The sequence below is a fragment of the Nycticebus coucang genome, chromosome 2 (genome assembly GCF_027406575.1).
Source record: "Nycticebus coucang isolate mNycCou1 chromosome 2, mNycCou1.pri, whole genome shotgun sequence".
Classification (NCBI taxonomy): domain Eukaryota; kingdom Metazoa; phylum Chordata; class Mammalia; order Primates; family Lorisidae; genus Nycticebus; species Nycticebus coucang.
The window spans coordinates 106,418,777-106,442,626 of record NC_069781.1 but is presented as its reverse complement, the minus strand read 5'-3'; the positions used below and the strand labels follow the sequence as shown (position 1 = coordinate 106,442,626).

The 23,850-nt window shown below is 35.9% G+C and overlaps 1 protein-coding gene across 1 annotated transcript in view; it reads right to left on the bottom strand.

The window, feature by feature from the left end:
* LOC128576230 (contactin-associated protein-like 3) overlaps positions 1 to 23,850 on the bottom strand; it is a 267,292-nt gene that overhangs the window by 175,553 nt on the left and 67,889 nt on the right. The window contains 1 exon segment of the mRNA XM_053578206.1: positions 5,741 to 5,934. Coding sequence (XP_053434181.1) covers positions 5,741 to 5,934 — 194 coding nt within the window.

Below are 23,850 nucleotides of genomic sequence, written 5' to 3'. Positions count from 1 at the left end.
GGAAGATCTGCTAATGTACTTTGTCTAGCTTGGCCCAAAGCAATCCATCACAGTGAGTATATTTTTATTATAAAATGTCTGTTTTACCCCTTTGGGTAAATTCCTAGTAATGGGATTGCAGGATCAAATGTAGGTCTAATTTTTATTCTTTGAGAACTCTCCATGCTTCCTTCCAGAGAGGCTGTACTGTTTTTCAGTCCCACCGACAGAACGTCAGGGTACCCTTTTCCCTGCACTCATGCCAGCATCTCTTGTCTCGGGACCTTATGATGTGGGGCTAAGTGGTATCTCAAAGTGGACATTTGCAAGTGAATGTTTATAGTGGCACAATTCACAAGTGCAAAGATGTGGAAATAACCCAGTGTCCTTCAACACAGGAATGGGTTAATAAATGGTGGAATATATAGATAGAGCTTTTGTATCTTTTGGGACAACTTGGATGAAATTGGGGACCATTTTCCTAAGCAAAGTATCACAAGCACCCAGTACTAAACTGGAACTAGTAGATTAACACCTACATGCTCACTTGAGAGGAAAAACACAATGAAATTCAAGCAGGGAGGAGGGAAGAAAGAGATTGGATAAGTTCCCACCCAATGGGTACACTGCCTGGGTACACTGCACACTTCCTGGGTGAAGGACAGACCTACAATTCAGACTTTAAACTTACAAAGGAAAACTATGTAACTTAATCATATATAGCCCAATACTAATCTGAAAAGAAAAAGTAGATTTAATTTTTACTTCTCCCAACTTGGATGGCTGTACATTTTGAATCTCAAATTCTAAACTTAGAGCAAAAGGATATTTTCTGAATAGGCTGATATTTGAAATATAGAGGAGAAAAAAACTTTATTCTCATGCTATAACACTTTTGAGAAGCTTAAGATAACTTAAACAAAGAAATATTGCTATACAGTAATTCTTAACACTGGATGGCATATTATTTATGGACTTTAATGTATATTCACAAGAAGAGACATGATCAGAATAACTGACATTCAGAAATATTTAATCTGAATTTCAATATGGATTAAAGTCAATTCTTGTGCAATTAATACTTGTAAAAAGATAAAGACTTATGAAATAAAATTGAATTATAGAAAAATGTATTCTCTTTGACAGAAAGTTTTAAAAAGGTAAACAAATGAATTCCTACAACATTATTCAGAGAACATAAAATTCTAGTGGGTGAATGAACAAAATTCTATACATGATAATAGGGAATAATGAGTCTCGTAAGGAAATATAAAACCTAAAAAGAGATAGGGATGAGGGTTGGGGGGGTGTGCAGGGGATGTGGGAGGAGTGTGTATGTGTGTGCGCGCGTGTGTGTATATACGTGCAGGCATTGGGGGTGTTATCTGGAAGAATTCCATGTGGAAGACAGAATTTATCTGAGCAATGAGTCAAAGAAGTTTTGTATGCTATCTAAATTATCAAGGGAAACATCTCAAAGGGACTAAACACCTAGTACAAAAGACAGACCTCACTTGATATTTACAAGAGCAGCGGCAGGACAGCATAACACAAATAGTGTGAAGCCATAGATAAGTGGAGAATACCATCAATGTTACTTCATTGTATCTGAAAAGTTCTTCATCGAAAACAACTATAATCATATGGTGTGTAACATATGTGGTCACTTACAGAAAGAACTAAGAAAATAAAATCCACAAATTGTATAATTGGAAGCCAAATGCAAGGGTGGACACTGAGAGACCAAGTGTGAAGCCATGATAAGGGTCCACGTGGTTTTCCCAGAAAATTACCTTTTATCTTCTGTTACATTGTTTATTGTTTTGACCTTGCTTGAATAATGGTAACTTTTAAAATGATGTAGGAGATGATGGCATTTACTATTCACATCAAGTGAGTATATGTCCTTAAATAGATCTTTTAAATGAAAATATAATACATAAAATGTATGAGGAAAAGATTCATATATTGCCGTAACTTAAACAGGAATATATGAATTATATTCCTATGTATAATTCCTCATATATTTTATGAGGAAAGGATTCATATATTCCTATTTAAGTAACAGGTTTCTCTCATTTGAACAAAGCTTTTATTACTCTAAGACTTGATAAGTCTGGCAATTATTTCTCGTTTTTGTGAGTATTTCCCAACACAAAGCAGCCCAGCCCTTGAAAAGCAGTCAATGTGAAGCATATAGTTAGTAAGAATGTGGATTAAGACATACAATTATGCATATAATCAAATGTTAAGATTGATTTGACAGGTACGCAATCCCTTGTCTAAAGCTTGGTACCAGACTTATTTTGGATTCAGATTTTTTTTTCTCCGATTTTAGAAAAGTCATACTGTACATATAAATCTTAGTGACTAGCTAGTAATCACATACATTACTATCTCTGCAATGAAACTTCTGGATATTCCTATTAAGCAGGGAAAATGGTGTAAGTAAAGAACGTAAATAGCCCCAAAGTTGGTATATTCAGATTTTACTGCAAGATGACATTAGGTCTGCTTGGGTTTTTTCATTTTAATAACTTTGCTTTTGGATATAGGAATTGCAGATAAGCAACTGTGGATCTTTAATAATAGAAAACATTAGCATGGATAATGGATAAACCCAGACAAAAAATATAAAAGTCATTTAAAAAATAGAATTAAGGATAGCATGCAGGAAATATATAAAACTGAATAATAAATTTTTAATGTGTCCTTCTTAAGATAAAAGTGAAAGAAATAGAATTCCTAAGAGAGATCTGGAAATATGTTCTCCTAGTAAAGGAAGGTATATAGTATGGTCCTAAGGAAGGGATGCAGCTATATTGAAATTTGTGCTAAGATGATAACAAACTTATAAAAACATCTATTTTTCCTTAATGAAGAGCATTACTATTTTAGGCATCAAAAATAAATCTCTTTAACTCATTTTAACTTTATACATTCATATCAAAAATTAATGCCTAAGTAAAGGAAAGAAGTTGTAATGAGATATGAAATTACTATGAAAGCAACGATGATAAGACTAGAGAACAGCCAATATCCCCCCCTCCTTTTAAGAAAATGATAAATATAAGATAATCAATTAGTGAATGTGATTTGGTAGGAAAAATGCTAGACAGAAGGGACATATCTAGTCAAAAATATGCCCATTATGACTCTGCTCGTGTTTTCCAAGAAAAGATTCCTAAACTCTACCATAGGTATTAGTTTATTTACTAGAAGGAAAGAAGGAGGCAAGCAAAAAAAGAAGGAAGGAAGGAGGGAAGGACAAAATGTCCCTAATATACTGATACAGTTGTTCAAGAAACTCAGAACCCGTACAGGCATATTATAATGCAAACTGGCAACCCTCACTCTTTATAATTTTACAGTTTTCATCAAATTATTCATGTGCTCTCCTTCTCAGTCTGAACAGTCATCTCATATCTCACTGTTTTTTGTGTATCTCACACATTAGCCATACTTTTGTTCATACTACTTCTGCTTTCTGGAATATCATCCTCAATTATTTTCCAACAATGAACATCATAATGTTTTCCCCAAGGGCTGTGTAAGATCCAATTTATTCTCAAGTCTCCCCTGGTCTGTGTTTTATTGTTGAACAACAGGATAATCATCTCTGCTTTGTTACGTGGGTTCTTTCTCTTCAGCAGCAGTAACATTTTGTTCATCACACAAAATTCTGTCCAGTCAGTCATAGAGCAGGAAACAAGTCTATCAAGTGGTGACTATTAGCCGGTCACAGTTATGGAAGATGAAGGACCTGCAAAGGTAAACCCTACTTTCAAACACCTTTGAGCTTAAAATGCTGAAAGGGTCAGCCCTAAACCCTTACAGAACTAAAGTAACATATTCCGATGTCCTAGTTCTATAAGGCACAGTAATGCTTTAGAGATTGCACTAGTTTTCAAGAGTTGCCGAAACAAAGTGCCACAAACTAGGTAGCTAAAGTTCTGGAGGCCAGAAGTCCAAAATCAAGGTTCCCACATGGCCATGCTGCCTCTGATGGCACTGGGGAGGGAGCGGTCCCATGCCTGTCCCCAGCTCCCAGAGCTCAGCTGTTCCTTAGCTGGTGGACATATTACTTTAATCTTACCTCTTCACAGGCTTCCACCCTGTGCATCTTCACATCAGTCCCCCTCTTTGTGCATCTGTCTCTGTGTCCAAATGTCCCTTGCTTATGAGGACACCAGTCAGATTAGGACCAATCCTGCTGACCTCCTTGTAATTTTATTACTTCTGAAAATAACGTATTTCTAAATAAGATCACATTCTGAAGTACTGAGGGTTAGGATCCCAATAGCTCTTTTGGGGGGAACTCTAATTCAGCCCATATTTTGGGAAAATATAATTCATATGAGGGATGAAAGACAATGGCATTTAGAGGGAGCCCACACTGTGACCAAGAGTAAAGCACTCAGTCTGGTGAAGCCCAGTGAGCTCCTACAGGTGATCAGACTGGGGAAGTCCATACTTATTATTCTTGCTGTTCGAGATTAATAAGAACTTTATTGTTTATGCTAATTTTCCCTAGGCAGGTAACCTTTTAAAGTAAGCCAAAAAAAAAAAAAATTCTTCTTGCTAAAGTATCACAAAAAATGGAAAAGCAAGTATCCAATGAAACCAATAAACAACTATATGCTCACATGCGAGAAAAACACAATTAAGTTCAAGTAGGGGGAGATGGAGGAGAGAAAAGGGAGAGGGGAGGAAAGAAGGAGATCGGTGTGCCCTCAGTTAAAGAGCACAATGTAAGGGTATAGAGCACACCCCTGGGTGAAGGGCTCAACTACAACTTGGACTTTACCTTAGAAAAACAAACAATATAAACCAATCATTTGTACCCTCATTTAATCTGAAACAAACAAAAAAATGACTTCATGAAAAAAATTTAAAAAGTAAGCCAAAAAAGGTAGATGGCATTGCTTTGGCTGTGGCTTTCCTCTGAGCTGCTTAACTGGATGACATATACATCAGTTTCTCTGCTATTTATGGGCTCTTTGGGAGGAGGAAAGACAGTGAAATTACAAATACTATATGCAGAGTTCATAAAGATTCTGCATAGTATTCCCCCTTTTTAGCATGCCTTTTATAGGGAAGCTCTCTACAACAAAACATTATTAATCAATACAGAACATGCTTTGAAACAGATACAGGACACTTCCAAGCATATATAGTAACTATATTTTTTCAAAAGGTAAGTACATTTACAATATTCACAAGTGTTAAAACAAAAAGTGATCCCCCGTCCACGCAGAGGCATTGACATATCACCATAAATAGAAATGATGTCACCGCTATAAGACAATTTAAAGATCCCAGAGCATCTCACAGAGATCTATAACCTATGAATTACTAACTGTGGCTCCATAAAAAAAGAACACATTATTCTCCAAGCTCAACGCCTGTGTTCCTGCACTTGTCATTTATTAAATTTTAAAATTTAGTGTCTTTCAGAAATATCAGATTAGATTAGATGAAATAAAAGAATTAATCTGCCAATGTAAAATAATGCAGAGACAATGCTAAATTATTTTATGAAGCAAATCAAGAGAAAATAAATTACTATATATGTGACTTGTATTATTCTTAAACTTCTGCATGACTTAAGAATATAATAACAAGATTGTTTTTCAATGTTTTCAATAAAATAGCATCTTACTCTAACTTAAAAAAATCCTTTCAAAGTAATTCTTAAGATTTTGTTTCTTTACGAGGTGTGCAGCAACGCACCAGCAATTTTCACTATCAGAAGACATACCCAGATGCTTTCTTCTTGTCGATACTGCTTCCAGTTCCTCCCGCTGTCACTGAACATCAGGAGATAGCTGGTCACCCAGTCAGAGCTCCCATAGCCTCCTTGAGTGGCCACAGCAGTGACCTCCATTCTCTCTCCAAGGTCAATTTGCAGCCACTGGTATTTATTCGACACAAGTGGGGTCCAGCCACCAGCTCCTGTTTTGAAACAGAAAAAATAGAAGAAAGGTAAAGAGGAGGAAATTATTTAACACAGCTATTACTGGAGTAGCAAACTATAAAATCATAAATATACTGGACATTAAAATCCAGATTGCAAAATCACAGATTAGCAATATGAAAAAGCAGAAGGATTATCTGTAAGTGGATGGACCCTAATTTTTTTTTTTTCACATTTAGCTAGATGATCACCAGGCATTCTTCAGTGCAGGTGTCCCACGGAGTGTAGAAAGTGTGTGGTGTGACATAGGTGGCCAATTCGTCACACCTGTCACTTTTCAGAACTAGCGTATTTAATAACTCATGTACCAAACACAGGAGATTAAACAGACTGAATTCCCACAGAAAGAGGTACGGTATTATTCACTGATTGAACAGGATAACTGTATCCTGATAAGATACAGTCCTTAAATTCAAAGTACATGCAGTCTCATAGGAGAAATGGGCCTTTAAAAGAATGATTCAAATACAGAGAACTGGGGCAGCACATGTGGCTCAAAGGAGTAGGGCGCTAGCCCCATATGCCGGAGGTGGTGGATTCAAATCCAGCCCCAGCCAAAAACTGCAAAAAAGAAAAAAAAATACAGAGAACTTTGTGAACTGATTTTATTTATATGTAGGATCTAAAAAAGTTAAACTCCCTTCCCCATATTCTTAGGTTATAACTGGGTTGTAGTTTTCCTATGAAAGCCATAAATTAGTTTCATAGTAGGGCTGAGTACATTGGATACCTTTTCTTCCATTCTTGAGATACTTTACTAAGAAGGGGGAGAAGGAAGGGAGGGAGGGAGAAGGTTGGACAGAGGGAGGGTGATTGGTGGGATTACACCTGCAGTGCATCTTACAAGGGTACATGTGAAACTTAGTGAATGCAGAATATGATTATCTTAACACAATAACTAAGAAAATGCCAGGAATGCTATGTTAACCAGTGTGATGAAAATGTGTCAAACTGTTTATAAAACCAGGGTATGGTGCCCCATGATCGCATTAATGTACACAGCTATGATCTAATACTAATAAAAAAATAATAAAAAAAATAAAAACATTAAACTCATAGAATTACAGAGTGTGATGGTAGTTACCAGGAACTGGCAGGTGAGAGGAGATACTGGTTAAAAAAAAAAGTGCAGAGTAGCAAGTGGCCAAGGTGTGTGTAGGCAGGGCATGGCATACTCCGTTCTCTCTGTCAGTGCCATGGGGTGACTGAGGGACAGCCTCATATAGTGCTTGGTCTGTCTTTGATAACAAGAAGGAGTCTGTCAGGTGTTCAAGAAAATTAATATAGAGTAGGAAATTTACTCTTCTTGTTTTGACCGATGTCAAAAACATAGGAAAGGCTGGTGATGTTTTATTGATGTTTGTTATTTTTCCAGTCTAGTAAATACAATTGAGGGACATTCCTGAGCCACTATTTCTTTAATAATCACTGTCTAGAAGAAAAGAGTATTCCAACAATTCCCAAGCTGAAGGGATTAGCACACCTGCCCCCAGTCCCCAGTTCTGCCACTTACTTTAAAGCTCTGATAGAAAGTCTGAAGTTCTAGATAGTTTACTATTATTTATTGATGTATACTGCATATATTTTTATTAAGGGTTATTTTTTATAATAATGTTCTGACTTTAAAAGTCTTCAGTACAATGTCTAATGTAAAGCAAATGTTTAAAAAAGCCTGACATTATTATAATATGTCCAAGAGGATAAATGAGTAAGGGTGACAATACAGTTGGCTATGGCAAGTTAACTTGGGAATTGTATTCATTAGGTGCCTCTTTGAATTGATGACCACACACTTAACTACTGTGCACTTATGATTTTTAACTTTATACATTCTTTAGGACTCATATTTTTTCCAAAGACTCTTTGTAGTATATCTTTGTGCAAAAAATACATTTTCCTCCGAATGTGCCATAAGAACAACATCCTCTTTTTGATCTAGACACTTAAGTCATTGTTTGTTTTGCTTTTCATTGTTCCATATTTTGACTTAAAAGAGTTAGGAATGGGATCCAGTGGGCAAGATGCAAAATTGCTGGTGATCAAAACTGCACATCTGATTGACACTTAAATTTTCCACACCTTTCTTCTGCCAGATGGCCAGGGGGTAGGCACAGCTCTTGTTCAAGGTTGGGTGCCCCACTGTGCAGCATGGCACCGTCACCCTACATGGGTTCCTATATGTATTTACTGTTGGATGATACAGCAATATTTACGTGGGTCCCTTCCAGGGACGGTACATGGACTTCTTTAGCCCTCAGTGGAAACTGCTCCCATAGCTTCTTCTCTCCACCCATTCCTCCCTCCAGCTTTACTTTTCAGGCTGTAATGGAGCCCACCTACCCACTTTTATTCCTACTCAATTCAATAGCTAATATTTATCGAGTGTTTGGAAGTTGGGGTCAGGCACAGGATTACGTTATGTGTATTTTGTCATTTAATTGCAAAAGTGCCTTTATAAAATAAGGCCTTATTGCGACCCCTTTGTATGGATGGGAGTAGCTTACTTACACTTACACAGCCAGCAAGCGGTCAACAGGGTCTGAATCTAGAATCTGTACTAATATCTATTTTCATTATATCTTTTTGAATGATATTGATGGGATGCTGTTAGCTTTAAATAAATGTACAAATGATGCAAAGGAGTTCGGGAGTGAGCAGGTCTGGCTACCTGAGGAAGCAGCCCCCATGGGGCACAGTGACCTTTCCCACTCCTGGTCAGCAAGGCCAGGGGTTCTGAAGGATGGGTGCTCAGGGCCAGTGGACGTTTATCTCTCCTGTTGAATCTACTAGGTCTACTGTTCTTCCTCCAAGCCTATGTAAAATGTAGTAAGTGGGAAATCTGCATGGAGTTGATCTAACTAGCAACCAACCGTCCTAGGTACAGCACCAATGAAACTGCATATCTTTTTCTATTATTTTTCATTTTTTAATGACTGTTTTAAAGAAAAGCTGGAAGAAGGTGAAAGAGATGCTACCAGCTAACCCATCATCTTAAACTCAGTGTCGTATATTGGGAGTTTTATACATATCAGTAGAAACTTCAGAGGATCTGCTGAATGTATCGTGTTTTTCCCCTCTCCTCGTAGTCAGCATTGATGACACACTTGTTAGCTGGTATTTCATTATCTTTCTTTCCTACTCCTTTTCATCCCAGGTCTGGGAAAGTAATGAATATGGGAACACATGCAGGGTAGCACATGTCCCATGTGTCGCTCTGGGATCAGGAGTTCTCATTAGCCAGAGCCCCTGCTCCTCCCTCTTCTCAGTGTCAGAGTTTGTTTTAATAGCTGCACTCCTGCTAACACACCTGACACATTTCAGTTACTTGATTTTACCTGTGACAAAGAGGTAGTATTCATATACAAATAAGCCCCATTTTTCAGCCACTGGAGATACAGTAATGGAACTTTGACAATGGCAGAGAACTTCATCTGGATGTTACACCCTTGGCAAATCTGCAATCCCAGCTGAGTTTTAAGGATGTGCTGCTTGCAAACAATTTAATTAAATTCTGAATGGTAATGAGGGAAAATATAAAATCACTGACCCAGACACTATCAGATGGTGCTGATCTGTTTGCCTTTACTAAAGGCAGCATTGGTGGTTGGTAGAGAAGGTCACTACAGAGTCATGGAGAAAGAAAGAAGGTTGGCTACCATCAACTGACCTGTAGTGACTGCCAAGTCGCTTGGCCTCTCTGGAATAGAAAGGTTGTCCTTTGCTTAAAGACAGGGGCTGGACAGGGGATGGATAATAGTCACATAAGTCTGAGATAATTGATACTAAAGTATTTTATTGCTATAAATTGCTATACAAATATGATGCTATATTGAATTTTTGTTTTCATTAAATTAAAACTTAATGAAATGGAGCCCACCTACCCACTGCTTCCTCAGGTAGCCAGACCTGCTCACTCCTGAATTCCTTTGCATCATTTGTACATTTATTTAAAGCTAACAGAATTCCATCAATATCATCAAAAAAGATTTAATGAAAATAGGTAATAGTACAGATTCTAGATTCAGACCCTGTTGGCTGCTTGTTGGCTGTGTAAGTGTAAGTAAGCTGCTCACCATCCATACAAAGGGGTCATAATAAGACCTTATTTTATAAAGGCGCTTTCACAATTAAATGACAAAATACACATAAAGTAATCCTGTGCCTGACCCCAAGTTCCCAAATGCTCGATAAATATTAGCTGTTGAAGTGAGTAGGAATGAAAGTGGGTAGGTGGGCTCCATTACATTTTTTTTGGTAGAGATTATACATGTATGGATGTCTACTCAAACTGGGAGCATCTTTTTATGGTCCCTTCTGGCCTACTGTCACTAAAGCTTTGAATACAAAGCACGGAAACTGGTGTATCCTCCAGCTCACTTCCCCCCCACCAATTACAGACTGTTTTCTGCTTCACTCTCCTCCTTCCCCTGCTTCTGACACAACATGGCACCCAAGCTAAGTAGAGTGTCAGGAATAAACCCAAAAGGAATATTCTTAAGGGGCTTAAAGAGTTTAACATGTGCTGAGTGTCCTCAGAATCTGTGAATTATAGAAACATCCCGTCCATCCATAAAGCATTCCAGTGCTGGAATGGGATTAAGGTTCTGTTGAATGACTATTTCTCACACTTTGTATTTCTTGTTGAACAGTAGAAGTTATTTTTCAAAGGGCAGTTATTTTTATAAAGACTGATATTGGGATCATAGCAGGCATGCTGAGCTTTGCAACTGTTTTGTCCCCAAATGTGCACACAACATGGCACTTGTTTTATCTGCTCTGTTTTTTTTTTAATTTTTCTAAGAAAATTTTTCTTGAAAAAACAGCCAAGACCCCTTCATTTACATATTGTCTAACATTGCTTGTACTACAAGGGCAGAGTTGTTATCTGCTGTTTTATCCACTTTGAAACTTCAGAGCACAGAGAAAATTTTTAAAGTTTGCCACTTATTTTGCACTGGAAAACAAGGGAAGTGAAAAATTGTGAGGTATATATTGTATGTTGAAAATTATATCACATATTTTCATGCACAGTATCATTTTTTTATTTCAAAAGCACCCAGTGGGTCAGCTGTATCATATTCACTTTATAGATGAGAAAATAAAACAACTGATTTACAGACATACAAAGATACTATGTAAAAAAATCAGCTCCCCTTCCATTTTTTATCTCCAAAAACATACTCATATGATTTATCAATCACTTAGCACTTTAGTTTATAGTTCATGTATTTCATGCCTATATGCTCTAATTCTGTATTTGCTTCAGGTCAGAAAGTCACATTCTATTAGCTGGGGAATCTAAAAGGAAGAGCAGAAAACCCTCAGCTGGAGTCTTAGTTGCTTCTGTTTAACAAAAATAAAAATTCTCATGACCATAGTACCTGGTCCTGAATGGCAGCATTGTCACAGAGGGTGTATTGACTTCGTTTAAAGGGGAAAGTATGCAAAGGCAATCATCATCACCATCATTATCCTGTACTTTCCTCAACATATGATGAGCATTAGAGCTGAGAGATACTCAAGGGCCCAAAATATAAGTCAATGAAGTCAATGAGCACAGCCACCCACCACTGCAGGCTCCTATGGATGGAGCAAATGAGTAACTAAATTGACTTTGTCACAAAGAGACATTTCTGTTTAAGATAGTTATTTCAAACATGATTTCATCCACAAATAATAGATGAGTAAATGGACCCTGTATTAGCCATCATATTGCTGACTTCTTCCGAGAAAATGAAGTACATTTCTTTTCCTTATTTTTCCTGATAAATACATTTAAAAAGGTACATTGTATGTTGAACAGATACAAGAATTAAAAAATGGAGAGATTAAGACAGACCAGCTAGGAAGCTGAGGACCTGAAAAAATTACAGAAATAGGAAACAAGGGTGGCGCCTGTGGCTCAGTGAGTAGGGCGCTGGCCCGTGTGGGTTCAAACCCAGCCCCAGCAAAAACTACAAAAAAAAAAAAAAAAAAAAGAAGAAGAAGAAGAAGAAAGAAAAGAAAAGAAAAAGAAATAGGAAACAAAAACAGACTAGCCTAAATAATGGTAATAGAAATCAGAACAGTGATGTGTAGAAGGTGGCCAGGTAATGAGCAGAGAGTATAAAAGAAGGTAACTGGATAATGAAATGATCTGTAGCTTGATTTGGGCTCTGGCTATACAGAAATACACATCTATAAATACCGACCAAACTATACACTTTGTCTACCCATTTACTTGTATTTAAACTGTGCTTCAATTTCAAAACAATAAAAAATAATTTTAAAGTGCCTAAGAGAATCAGACAAGCCAAATATGTCTTGTTTTTATCTCTAATCTATATTACCCTGTTTCCCGAAAATAAGACAGTGTCTTATTTTAAGGTGTGCTCCCAAAGATGCGCTAGGTCTTATTTTCAGGGGACGTCTTATCTTTCCTGTAAGTAGGTCTTATTTTCAGAGGATGTCTTATTTTCGGGGAAACAGGATAGCATCTTTATGAATATTTTCTTTGTTTGGATACTAATTCCCATCATAGTACCAACAAACCATCTTAGGTGACTTTTGATTGAATAAAGTTATCTATGCTGATGAAACGTGATGCTATTTGTATAAGTATATAATTTTTAATTTCATCAAACTACACATATTTCATCACTCAAAAGCATTTCAGCATAGATAATTCTGTCTGGTATGACATATAGTCAGCTGAATCATTCAACCTTTGTAATGTATCCACCATAGCTCTAAGAGCTATTAAGAAGTACAGATAAAATAACTTAGTAAAAATATCATCAAACAAAATATATTTTCCATTTTATTAATGTTCTCTTTTTCAACCCTCTTTACTGTAGACATAAATTGTCTCATCTAACATCCACACACGTTGGGCAAATTAGTTTAGCCTCAGACTTGTAAACTAAAGGATAGGAATGTGCAAGAATTTAGATTTGATGAAAAATATAAGGAAAAAATTAACTATTATAATATTAACATTTTAAAAATTGCATACAATAACATTGCTGCATCAAAATTGACTTTCTTTTGAATTTTTAACTATTGTAAACTTATGTGAAGCAGTGGAAATTGAAAATAGTTAAAGATCACATGCTACGATAACAAAAACATAACAATATAAGAATTTTCCTTTTGTTTAGTAATATGATTTTAAACTATAATGCTAAGTGTTCAGTAGTAGTTATGGTTTGGTTTTTAAAGTGAGAAATAAATATCTTGATATTAAAAGGCCCTTACAAATATCCTGAGCCATTCATCTTTTTTTTCCCTTTTAATTAGAAGCATTAGGCAAATATTTTCCCTGCCTCTCCATGATGGAACCTAGTCAATGTTTTAAGAAATGTAATTAAGTGGAGGGGAAATCCAGTATATGTCTATTTGCTTTGTATCTACAGTAGATCACATAGGTTTCTGATTTTTCCTTTCAGTGAAATTAATTCCCACACACTAGTGCTAATTTCCATTCAAACTTATGAGCCTGTTCTCTGAATGTACTCAGCACATCAAAGTTCATGGTTTTCAGTATATAAAAACTCTCTGAGGTCATTAATAAAGTATTGCTTCTGGAGAGTTAATACAAGCACTTTCTGGAAACAGAAAAGGAGAACAAAATACATCCGTGCTTTTGCCTAGTCAGTTTCAAATTGCTTCTGGCAATAATATTAATTTCATTCTCCTCCTGCACTTGTATTTCACACTAATAGTAGAAAATGTAGTTACTAAAATGGAAAGTAGTCTCACACGAAATACTATTGAACTAATCTAAAGAACATGCACAATTAAGGCTATTATAACCATAGAAAGAAAAGAAATGATCAGCAAAAAGGATAATCAAATACCAGTATGAGTTATTAAATGTTTTACTTTTTAAGCTTTTGTCTAAATTACATTGGATCACAGATTTCTGAAGAAGATAGTTAAAAAGAATGAAAAATGAAGTTCAACATTTTCTTTCCTTTTTCTTTGTCTTTTTTTTTTTGGTATAGAACAACAATCATATTTTAGGAAACTTGGTTTAGTAGCAAGAGTTAATAATTTGAAATTCTAAGACATATCAATGTAAAGTTAACATAGACAAATCCAAATTTTAAGAGCTTTACATTTTCTACAATGACACCAACTTTTCTGCAACTGGTATGTATACATTTTTTATAGTAGTACTATTTATATACTTTATCAAACATCTTCATTTCTATCAATTTAGCAAAATTACATTTGCAAAATTAATCATATAATTGTGATTAACTTTTTATCCTTTTGTGTTTCTTTGTATACAGAAGTAAGAGAACTATTTAGATATTAGAGTAGAATGAATTAGATACATATTCAGACTTGAAATCAGGAATTTCTAAAGGAAACAAAGGGATTTCAACTATTACATTAGGAATAATGCAATATTACTCCTATTACATTAGGAGTAAAGTCATATTTTTGACTGATAATGCTTTCAAAACCTTTTATTTTTTTGTGTTATAATTACCCTCTGTTTTCAATATGCTTCTGTATCACTGAGGAATCTGAGAGTAAGACTGTGGTGAACTGGGGTGGGGGTAAGACCAGCAATTTTGTGCAGACCCTGTGACCTGGTCCGTTCTTTGGCAGTGGGCCATCCTGTGATCTCTCCACCCTTCTCACAAGATTTCACAGACCTCAGTCCTCTTCTTGGTGCAGCCTCTTTTCTAAAATGTACTTTACATTAATTTATTTACATTTTTAAGTATCTGAACCATAGATGAATTTGATTTCATATATACTAATACCTTGAATCATGAAATTCCTTATTCTAGTTTAGGGAAAATAACACAACAGTTAAAAACCATTGTTGCAAGCAATCGAAATTAACTTTAGAATATCTTCCTATAGCTTTCCTATAGTAGGAAAGAGGTGGTGATGAGATGATAGAGATAAAATTCTTCATGGAAATTATACCATTCAGGACATTTCTAATTCTTAATTAAAAAAAAATCAGAAACTCAGTAACTTTAAGTGTAATAGAAGATAAATAGGAAGGTACATGAAGAAAAACCATTATCTAAAATTCTATAATGCTAAACTTTCTAAACAGAACAAAACTTTTAAAACATTGTAATATTTTTTTAGCTCCACGTTATCAAAGATCTGACTTAGGCAACATCTGTGCTGGATCTTATTCAAAATTTTTAAAAACTAGAACTATGGTATGCAAGGAATTATCAACACAATCACAGTCATCATCCCCATTGTACATTGTTCAAACTGAACCAAAGGCAGATTGTTACATCCACTGACTTGTAAAAATCAAATGGGACTGTGAGAAGGCACCTGGGTCATCTTACTGTAAATAGGAAACACACATATAAATTCCCCTGAAAGGATTAATCCCAAACAGTGATGTTCTACAAAATATTAGATATAAAATTGAAATATAATTTTCAGTGAAGTACAAAGAAAATAGTGAAGAGCTCTCCAGGTTGACAATTATACTAGCAATTTTAAAACTACTCAGCAGCTGATTAGAATCTCTTATAAAATTAATTTAAATGCACAAAAATTGTATTGAATTTCTAATACAGAAGTTAAAACTGGTAACAGCCACTTTGTAATAAGTCTGTCTATCATGTTTTTCTGGGTTTTTTAAATTGAATAGTTGTCAATGATAGAAAGTTAGAAATACATTAATCTTATTCCTAAGGATTTTCTGTTGAATTTGTTTTTGAGTTGCCAAAGTCATACCACTGGAAGTGTGGTAGCCAATTTAAATGAAACTATAAGGGCATTCAGTCCATGTCAACTCATTATATATCACCTGACTCCCCCCACCATGGGCTGCCAGAGCCTAATTAAACAAGCTGTTTCAGAATTTTGCCTTTGGCAACCATCATTCTACTCTCTCTTCTGTTAAGTACAATTACTTTTAGAGTCCACATGTAAGTGAGATCACATAGTATTTGTCTCTCTGTGCCTGGCTTATTTCACCTAACATAAAGTCCTCCAGGTTCAATCATGTTGTCACAAATGACAGTAAGACTAAACTGTATTTTTTAATTCATTCATCTGTTGATAAACACTTGGGTTGTTTCCATATCTTGGCAACTGTGAATAATGCTTCAAGAAGCATGGGCATGTAGATATCTCTTTGACATACTTGTTTCTACATACCCAGTAGTGGAATTTCTGGATCACATTACAGTTTAGTTTTTTCTGTTTAGTTTTCCAAAATGACAAAGCTAATTTAAGTTACCATAAACAAGGTGTATAAGTGTCCCCTTTTCCTCCTCATCTTCACCAGCACTTGTTGGCTTTTGTCTTTTTGATAATAGCCACTCTAACAGGTGTGAGGTGATATTTCATTGTAGTTTTAATTAGCAGGAACAATTAGGCAAGAGAAAGCAATAAAAGGCATCCAAATAGAAAAAGATAAAGTGCAACTGTCTCTGTTTGCTGATCACATGATCTTATACATGGAATATCCTTAAGACTCCACCATCAAACTGTTAGAACTGATTAATTTAATAAAGTTGCTGAACACAGGATCAACTTAGAAAAAATCAATAGTGTTTCTATACACTAACACAAACTGCCAGAAAAAGAAATAAAGGAAAAAATCAACACCATGTGTAATATAAAAAATATAAAATACTTAGGAGTAAATTTAACCATTTGTATACTGAAAACAATAAAACAGTGATGAAAGAAATTGAAAATTATACAAATAAATGGAAAAATATCTAACGTTCATGTATTAGAAAAATTAACACTGTGAAAATGACCATACTGCACAAAATAACCTATAATTCAGCGCAATAGCTCTCAAAATTCTAATGCCATTCTTTATAGAAATAGAAATGACAATCTTAAAATTCATCTGAAACTGCAAAAGACCTCAGTCAAAGAAATATTGAACAAAAAAAAAAAAAAAACAAAGCTGGAGATGTTACTTTATAGAATTTCAGAATATATTACAAAACTATAGCAATCAAAGTAGCGTGATGCTAGCATAAAAACCGACATATTAAACAATGTAATAGGATAGAAAGCCCAGAAATTGGTCAATTGGCTTCCAATAAAAATGCTTCAAATACATAATGGGTAAAGGATAGTCTTTCCAATAAATGGTATTGGAAAAACTGGATGTCCATATACAGAAGAATGAAAATGGACCTTTATTTCACTCTTTATACAAAAATCATCTCAAAATGGGTTAAAGGCTTAAATGTAAGATCTGAAAATAAAACCACTAGAAGAAAATATAGGGGGAAAACTCCTTGATATGGGTCTAGGGATTTTTTGGCTATGACACCAAAGGCACAGAAAATGAAAGCAAAAATAGACTATGGAATTGCATCAAACTAAAAACTTCTGTATAGTGAAGGAAACAAAGTGAAGAAACAATCCACAGATTGGAAGAAAATATTTGTAGATCATATATCAGATAAGAGACTAATATCTGAAATATACAAGTAACTGAAATCACTTAACAACAGGAAAACAAGTAACCCTGTCATGAAATGAGCAAAGAACTTCAATAGACATGTCTCAGAGGAAAACATACAGACATATGAAAAATCCTCAACATCATTAATCATAAGAGAAATCCCAACTCCTGTTTTAAAAGAGGGTGAGATCTTTGTTGCCTGGAGTAATTAGGAAATAAAAAGCATTTTACTCACATCAAATTTTAAAAAGCTAAAGTGAGAGTCCTGCTGGAGGATTCAAATAAATACAGAGTGTAAGACATGATGACAGCAGAGGTTCTTCAGAGGAAAGGACAGAGTACAGCTAGAGTATGAGGGTCCCTCACACAAAGATACAGAGAATGAATGCTCAAAATTTAACTTTATGAATGTTTGGACTATATGTGAATCAATTTTAAGAATTTGGAAAGAATATTAACCACAGTTTTAACCTTAAAAATGAAACAATGTTTCATAAAAATTAGGAGTAATACTAATGATTTGCTCATAGTGGTAAGAAAGAGATTAGTATTTGCAAACCCACGTCAAATCTGTATCAAGCTCAATGGTGGATGGTAGTCAGTTCATTTCCTTACCCTTTATAACTCCAGAAAAATCCTAATGTATAGTTATGGGTCACTAGGGATGGCACTGGCGGCTTTGTCACACAATTATGAATATTCAACAGATATAGAAATCTCAGAGAGCCATCTTACAATCAGCAGACAAACATTGCATTGACCAGCATGCCACAGACAAAATCTGGAAGTCTGGCTACTTTACCTTGGGAGAAATTAGCCAACGGAAATTTAATCCACATCTTTGATGAACTTAGCTCTAGTCAGTACAAATGTGGAGAAAACGTAGAACTCTCTTTGGTGTAGGCATTTTAAATCATATTTCAATCTTTTAAAGAAAAACAAATCATCCTTATCATAATAACATTTTGTTTAGAAGTAATAAGTTTAGCCTATTGAAGATATTTAATATATCCCTGACATAAACCATTTGAACAGAGCCATTGGACTCATTTTGCAAGTATAACTTTTTCAATCACAGACTCATGAGGGAAAACATAGCTTTATTTTCCCATAACCTAGAAAGCTTCCTAATGGGAGCTTCAATTCTGGCTGAAATAAAGATTTAAAACTAATCATGTTGGGAGTCTCAGTCCAGTTAATGCCTATCATTTCATGCCTACATTTGTTGAAAGGTGTAAACAGCAGTGCCCAGAGATGAGAAGGAGCAGAGATGTTCAGGCCAAGTTTATTGAAAGGGGATGGTGGCACACCTGGACAGTGCAAAGGTGGCATCTGTGCCTAGGGACAGTTAGAGACCCCTTTTATATGGGGCTGTAAGGGAGGGGCAAATTCCACAGCTTTCCTGGAAGGCTTCGGTGAGTGAGGCAGAAGCTTCTCAGGATGGGGCTAACTAGGTCCTTTGTCTTAGGAGGAAAGGAAGAGAAGGAGGGGGAAAGGGGAAGGAGGGGGAAGCATTCATGTGTGGCTGTGTTAGACCCCCTGACATTTGTCACATTCAGTTCAAAATACATTGAGGTGTTCTCTGACCCCCCTTTTCTCCCCAGGTTAACTGAGCTCAGCTGGCTTTGGACATTGCTCTGTCAGGGCTGGAAGGACAGCATGGTCAAGCCCAGACAGTAGGTGAGCCTCACCCTCTTCTTTGGGGCTATTGACCTGCAGCTGTCAGAGATAAGTCCTCCCATCTCAAGCCAGGATGATCCTGTCTGCAACTTTTTGGTGCTTCTTCCTCCTCTCTCTGCCTGACTTCTTGTAGGATCAACAGTCTTCATCACCTGCTTTTGATATTTGAAGGTGCCTTTGGATAATTTGGCCTGTCTTTACTTGCTACCTGGAGCTCCTCAGGTTGCCCTGTCCTGCCTGTGTCTGAATGTGCCATATCATCATCAGGATGCTGTGCAGACTTCTCTTGGGGGCTGGCTGATTTCTCCGCTGTACACTTGGGAGGAGAGCTCACATCTCTAACCTTCAATGAAGGCTTCCTTAAGCCTTCAGGACTCAGCCTGAGGGCAGAACTTCAGGGAAGCAGGCATCTCTTCATCCATTCTAAAGTCCAATACTGTTGAATTGGCCTAGTCTGGAAGAAAAATTAACATATCTTCAACCTGCTCAGTTCCCTTCAAATTTTTATTACCTCAGACCCAGGATACTTTGGGACTTTGCAACTGAGGATTGGCTGCCTTGTCTACAGTCTCTGCAGTGATCTCCCTTTCTTTACACAGGATGACTCAGGACAATATGAGTTTAGGAGCAAGAATGAAGTCTGAGGGCACACATAAAAAATTTAGTGATCTTGGAGTCCTGGGTCATTTCCATTGATTGTACACATCATCCCGCCCATGGAAATGGTTTTTATAGCAATCATCAGCTCCAGGAAGGAAGTTATTATTTTAATTTTAAATCTCCCATCCTTTCATCCCTTAGTACAAAAACTTCCATTCTGAGTTTCCAGCTGACTTGCACCAGGACTCACAAAATGAGTCAGCCTTAAATGTTAAAGTATTTTCACCAGCCTCAAGAATTTTCAGGGTAAACTAGAGCAGAGAAATGTTAAAGAAATTTTCCAATAGCTCATTCTACTTGTCTCTTCAAACAAAATATTAACTTTATGATGAGTTTTAGATGTCTCCAGTCTATACTATCAGTGCCATAGAAATTTGTGATGTAAGACGTGCCACTTTGAATGATGGTTGCATGGTTCTAATATTTTCTTCTCTTTTGCTTATAAAATTTACCAGCTTCATACTGGCAAACATTACCTTGTGCCTATTCCACAAAACATAAGATTGCCCAAGTTTTGTTCAAAGATTAATTCAAATGTTGACAAAATCCATCATGCTCCCATCTGGTGCATGTGCACGGCAGGCAGTGGGAAGTAGGGATGAATAGAACACTGGTTCAGGAAAGTCTGATTTTCTGACATTTGTCCTGCCCTTTTTTGTTCAGTTGCCTGGGCAAAATTGTCACACACAGAGATATTTTTTAATAAAGATTCTTTTCATATTTGTATTTAAGTTGTGGTCTCTAATGCTATTTTCTATCTAGATTCTGAAATTTCTTATTTTTAATTTCACATTAGTTTGAGGGTATAATTGGGTGCATTTCTAAGGTAAAGTTCAAGTTGTAGTTGAATTCTTCATCCAGGGGGTGTACTGTATGCTTTTACATTGTGCCCTTTAGATAAGAGCACATCAATTCCCTTCCCTCTTCCCCTTTCTCTCCTGTTCCCCCCACTTGGATATACTTGTGTTTTTTTCTTGTGTGGGTATGCAATTGTTTTTCTATTGGTTTAACCTTAGTACTGAGTATAGTGGATACTTGCTTTTCTATTCTTGTGATACTTTACTAAGAAGAATGTGCTTCAACTCCATCCAGGTAAATACGAAAGATGTAAAGTCTCCCTCTTTTTATGACTAAATACTATTCCATGGTATACATATACCACAGTATATTAATCTGTTTATGGGTTGATGGGCACTTAGGTTGCTTCCACATCCTGGCAATTGTCAATTGAGCTACAATAAACATCCTAGTGCAAAAGTCCTTGTGATAAAATGGTTATTTTTTTCTTTGGGGTAGAAACCTAGTAATGGGATTACAGGATTAAATGGAAGGTCTACTTTTAGCTATTTGAGGATTCTCCATACTTCTTTCCATAGAGGCTGTATTAGTTTGCAATCCCACCAGAAGTGTAAAAGTGTTCCCATCTCTGAAATTTGTATTTGTTATTATCTTTGTTTCTATGCCTCAAAGAACCAGTTAAAGTGATTCCCTTCCATAAATCAAGAACTCAGTGAAATCTAGTAATAACAATTAAGTGCAAATCCACAAAATTAATAATATACTCAAAAACATAAAAATGCTTTCATCAAGACACCCTATATCCCCTTAATTATTGACCAAATTGTAATTGATCTTACTTTTTGGTTTTGTGAAAAACATATTTCCTTTTTTTCTAGATTCAGTAAACCACCTGCTTAATTTTGAGGGAACATTCAGTGGCTCATGAATAGCAATTTGAGAATTGCTTTACAAAAGGGGACAGTGGCCGAAATTAATCCAGTGAGCATACGACAAGAATAGAACAGTGCTTTCGGAATGATTAATTGAAGACTTTGCTGGGGATTTACTTAATTAAAAGCTTCGAAAGTTGAAGATCAATCATGAGACTATTAAAATAATCTAAGTAAAACAAGGAGAGATTGAATTCAACAGAGAGATCCATGGCACAAAACAAAGGAATTATAAACATGAAATATTTTAAAGAAAGAATACACAGAATTTGGCAACTGAATAAGAGAGAGAGAGAGAATGATAATTATAAGACTTTTTTCACTAATCACCCAATATTAATAGATAATATTTTGTAGTCACATATTATAGTCTTCATGAATTATAGGTGCTATTATAACAAATTGATCCTTGGATTTTATAAAAGTTATTTTTGACCACTTTTTCTCTGTATATGTGTGTATGTGCAGCACACTCACTTCTTCAGAGAAGCAGAAACTATTTGTCTTACTGACGCTGAAATCTATCCTCTGTAGGTTTAATACATCAAAAAAATAATGAGGTGGTCAGTCCTATGATATTTATGTACATTGCATGAAAAATAAAACTCACCAAGTACATTTTCTGTACATATTGAAATACCATCAACTATATTTTTATATTTAATGAATACAGGCAAAAATTAATACATTATTTTCGAGAACAATCAGGAACAGATTGCTATTATCTTTTTCTGTTGAGCTGAGATAATTATCTTTGCTAATAATAAAAAGAAATAATAATAAGGAGAAAGAATTTATCCATTTCAACAAGGCTGCATGCTGTGTTACAAGAGAAGCTGGTGTCACTGCTACCCTTTCTTTGTTCTGTGGAGCTAAACAGACAGCCCACATGGGAAGGGTGTGTCAATCCAGAGTCTTGGCTTTGTTGTCTGAAGTGTGTATTACTGTCTCTGCATTATTCTTTTCCTAAGAAGTTAATACACAATCTTTTCCAAAATAACTAGAAAAGAAAGGAAGCACGACAAAAACAGACACATAAGACTATATTAAACTGAAAAGCTTCTGCCCAGAAAAGGAAACAATCAACAGAGTGAAGAGAGAACCCATTGAATGGAAGGAAATATCTGCAAAGTATTCATTCAGAAAGGGACTAATATTTAGAATATAAAAGGAACTCAAACATCTCAACACTAACAAAATAAATAATTCCCTTAAAATGTGGACAAAGGACATGAATACACAATTTCCAAAAAAAGACATACAAATAGCCAATAGGTATACGAAAAAAATGCTCAACATCACTCATTATCAGACATTCATCCTGAATTATTTTGCTCAGATGCAAATCAAAACCACAGTGAGATATCTCACCCTAGTTAAAATGGTTATTATTAAAAGACAAAAAATAACAGACGTTGGTGAGGATACAGAGGAAAACAACCTCGTATACTATTGATGGGAAACTAAATTAGTACACCATTATGGAAAATACCATGAAGATTTCTCAAAAGACTAAAAATAAAACTATCACAGGATCCAGCAGTTACATTATTGGGTATTTGTCCAAATGGAAGGAAATCAGCAATATCAAAGGGACTCCTGTGCTCCCAAGTTTATTGCAGCACTATTCACAATAGCAAAGATGCAGAATCAACACAAGAGACCACTGCATGAACAGATAAAGAAAATGTGGCTAACTCGTACAATGCACACTTTCTGGGTGAAGGGCACACTTATAACTTAGACTTAAAAATGTACAAAAGTAAATTATGTAACCAGAATCTGTGTGTCACTATAATCATCTGGAATAAAAGTATATTAAACATTTTTTTAAATGTGTTATATATATATGCCACATTATATATATAATGAAATACTGTTTGGCTGGGTGGCACCTGTGACTCAGTGGGTAGGGTGCCAGCCCCATATACTGATGGTGGTAGGTTTGAACCCGGCCCCGGCCAGGTAAAACAGCAATGAGAATTGCAACAAAAAATTGCTGGGTGTTGTGGCAGGTGCCTGTAGTCCCAGCTACTCAGGAGGCTGAGGCAAGAGAATCACTTAAGCCCAAGAGTTGGAGGTCGCTGTGAGCTGTGACGCCAGAGCCCTCTACCGAGGGTGACAAAGTGAGACTCTGCTCCCCCCCCCCAAAAAAAAAAGAAAAGAAAAGAAATACTATTTGGCCATGAAAAAGAATGAAATCATGCCATTTTCAGCAACATGGATAGAGCTGAAGGTTATTATGTTAAGTGAAATAAGTCAGGTACAGGAAAATAGGTATTACATGTTCTAACTCTTGTCAGAGTGAAAAAGTTGATGGCCTGGAGGTAGAGAGTAGAATGATAATTACCAGAGGTTGGGAAGAATGTGTTTGTGGGGAGGAAGGGATGAAAAATGAGGTTGGTTAATGC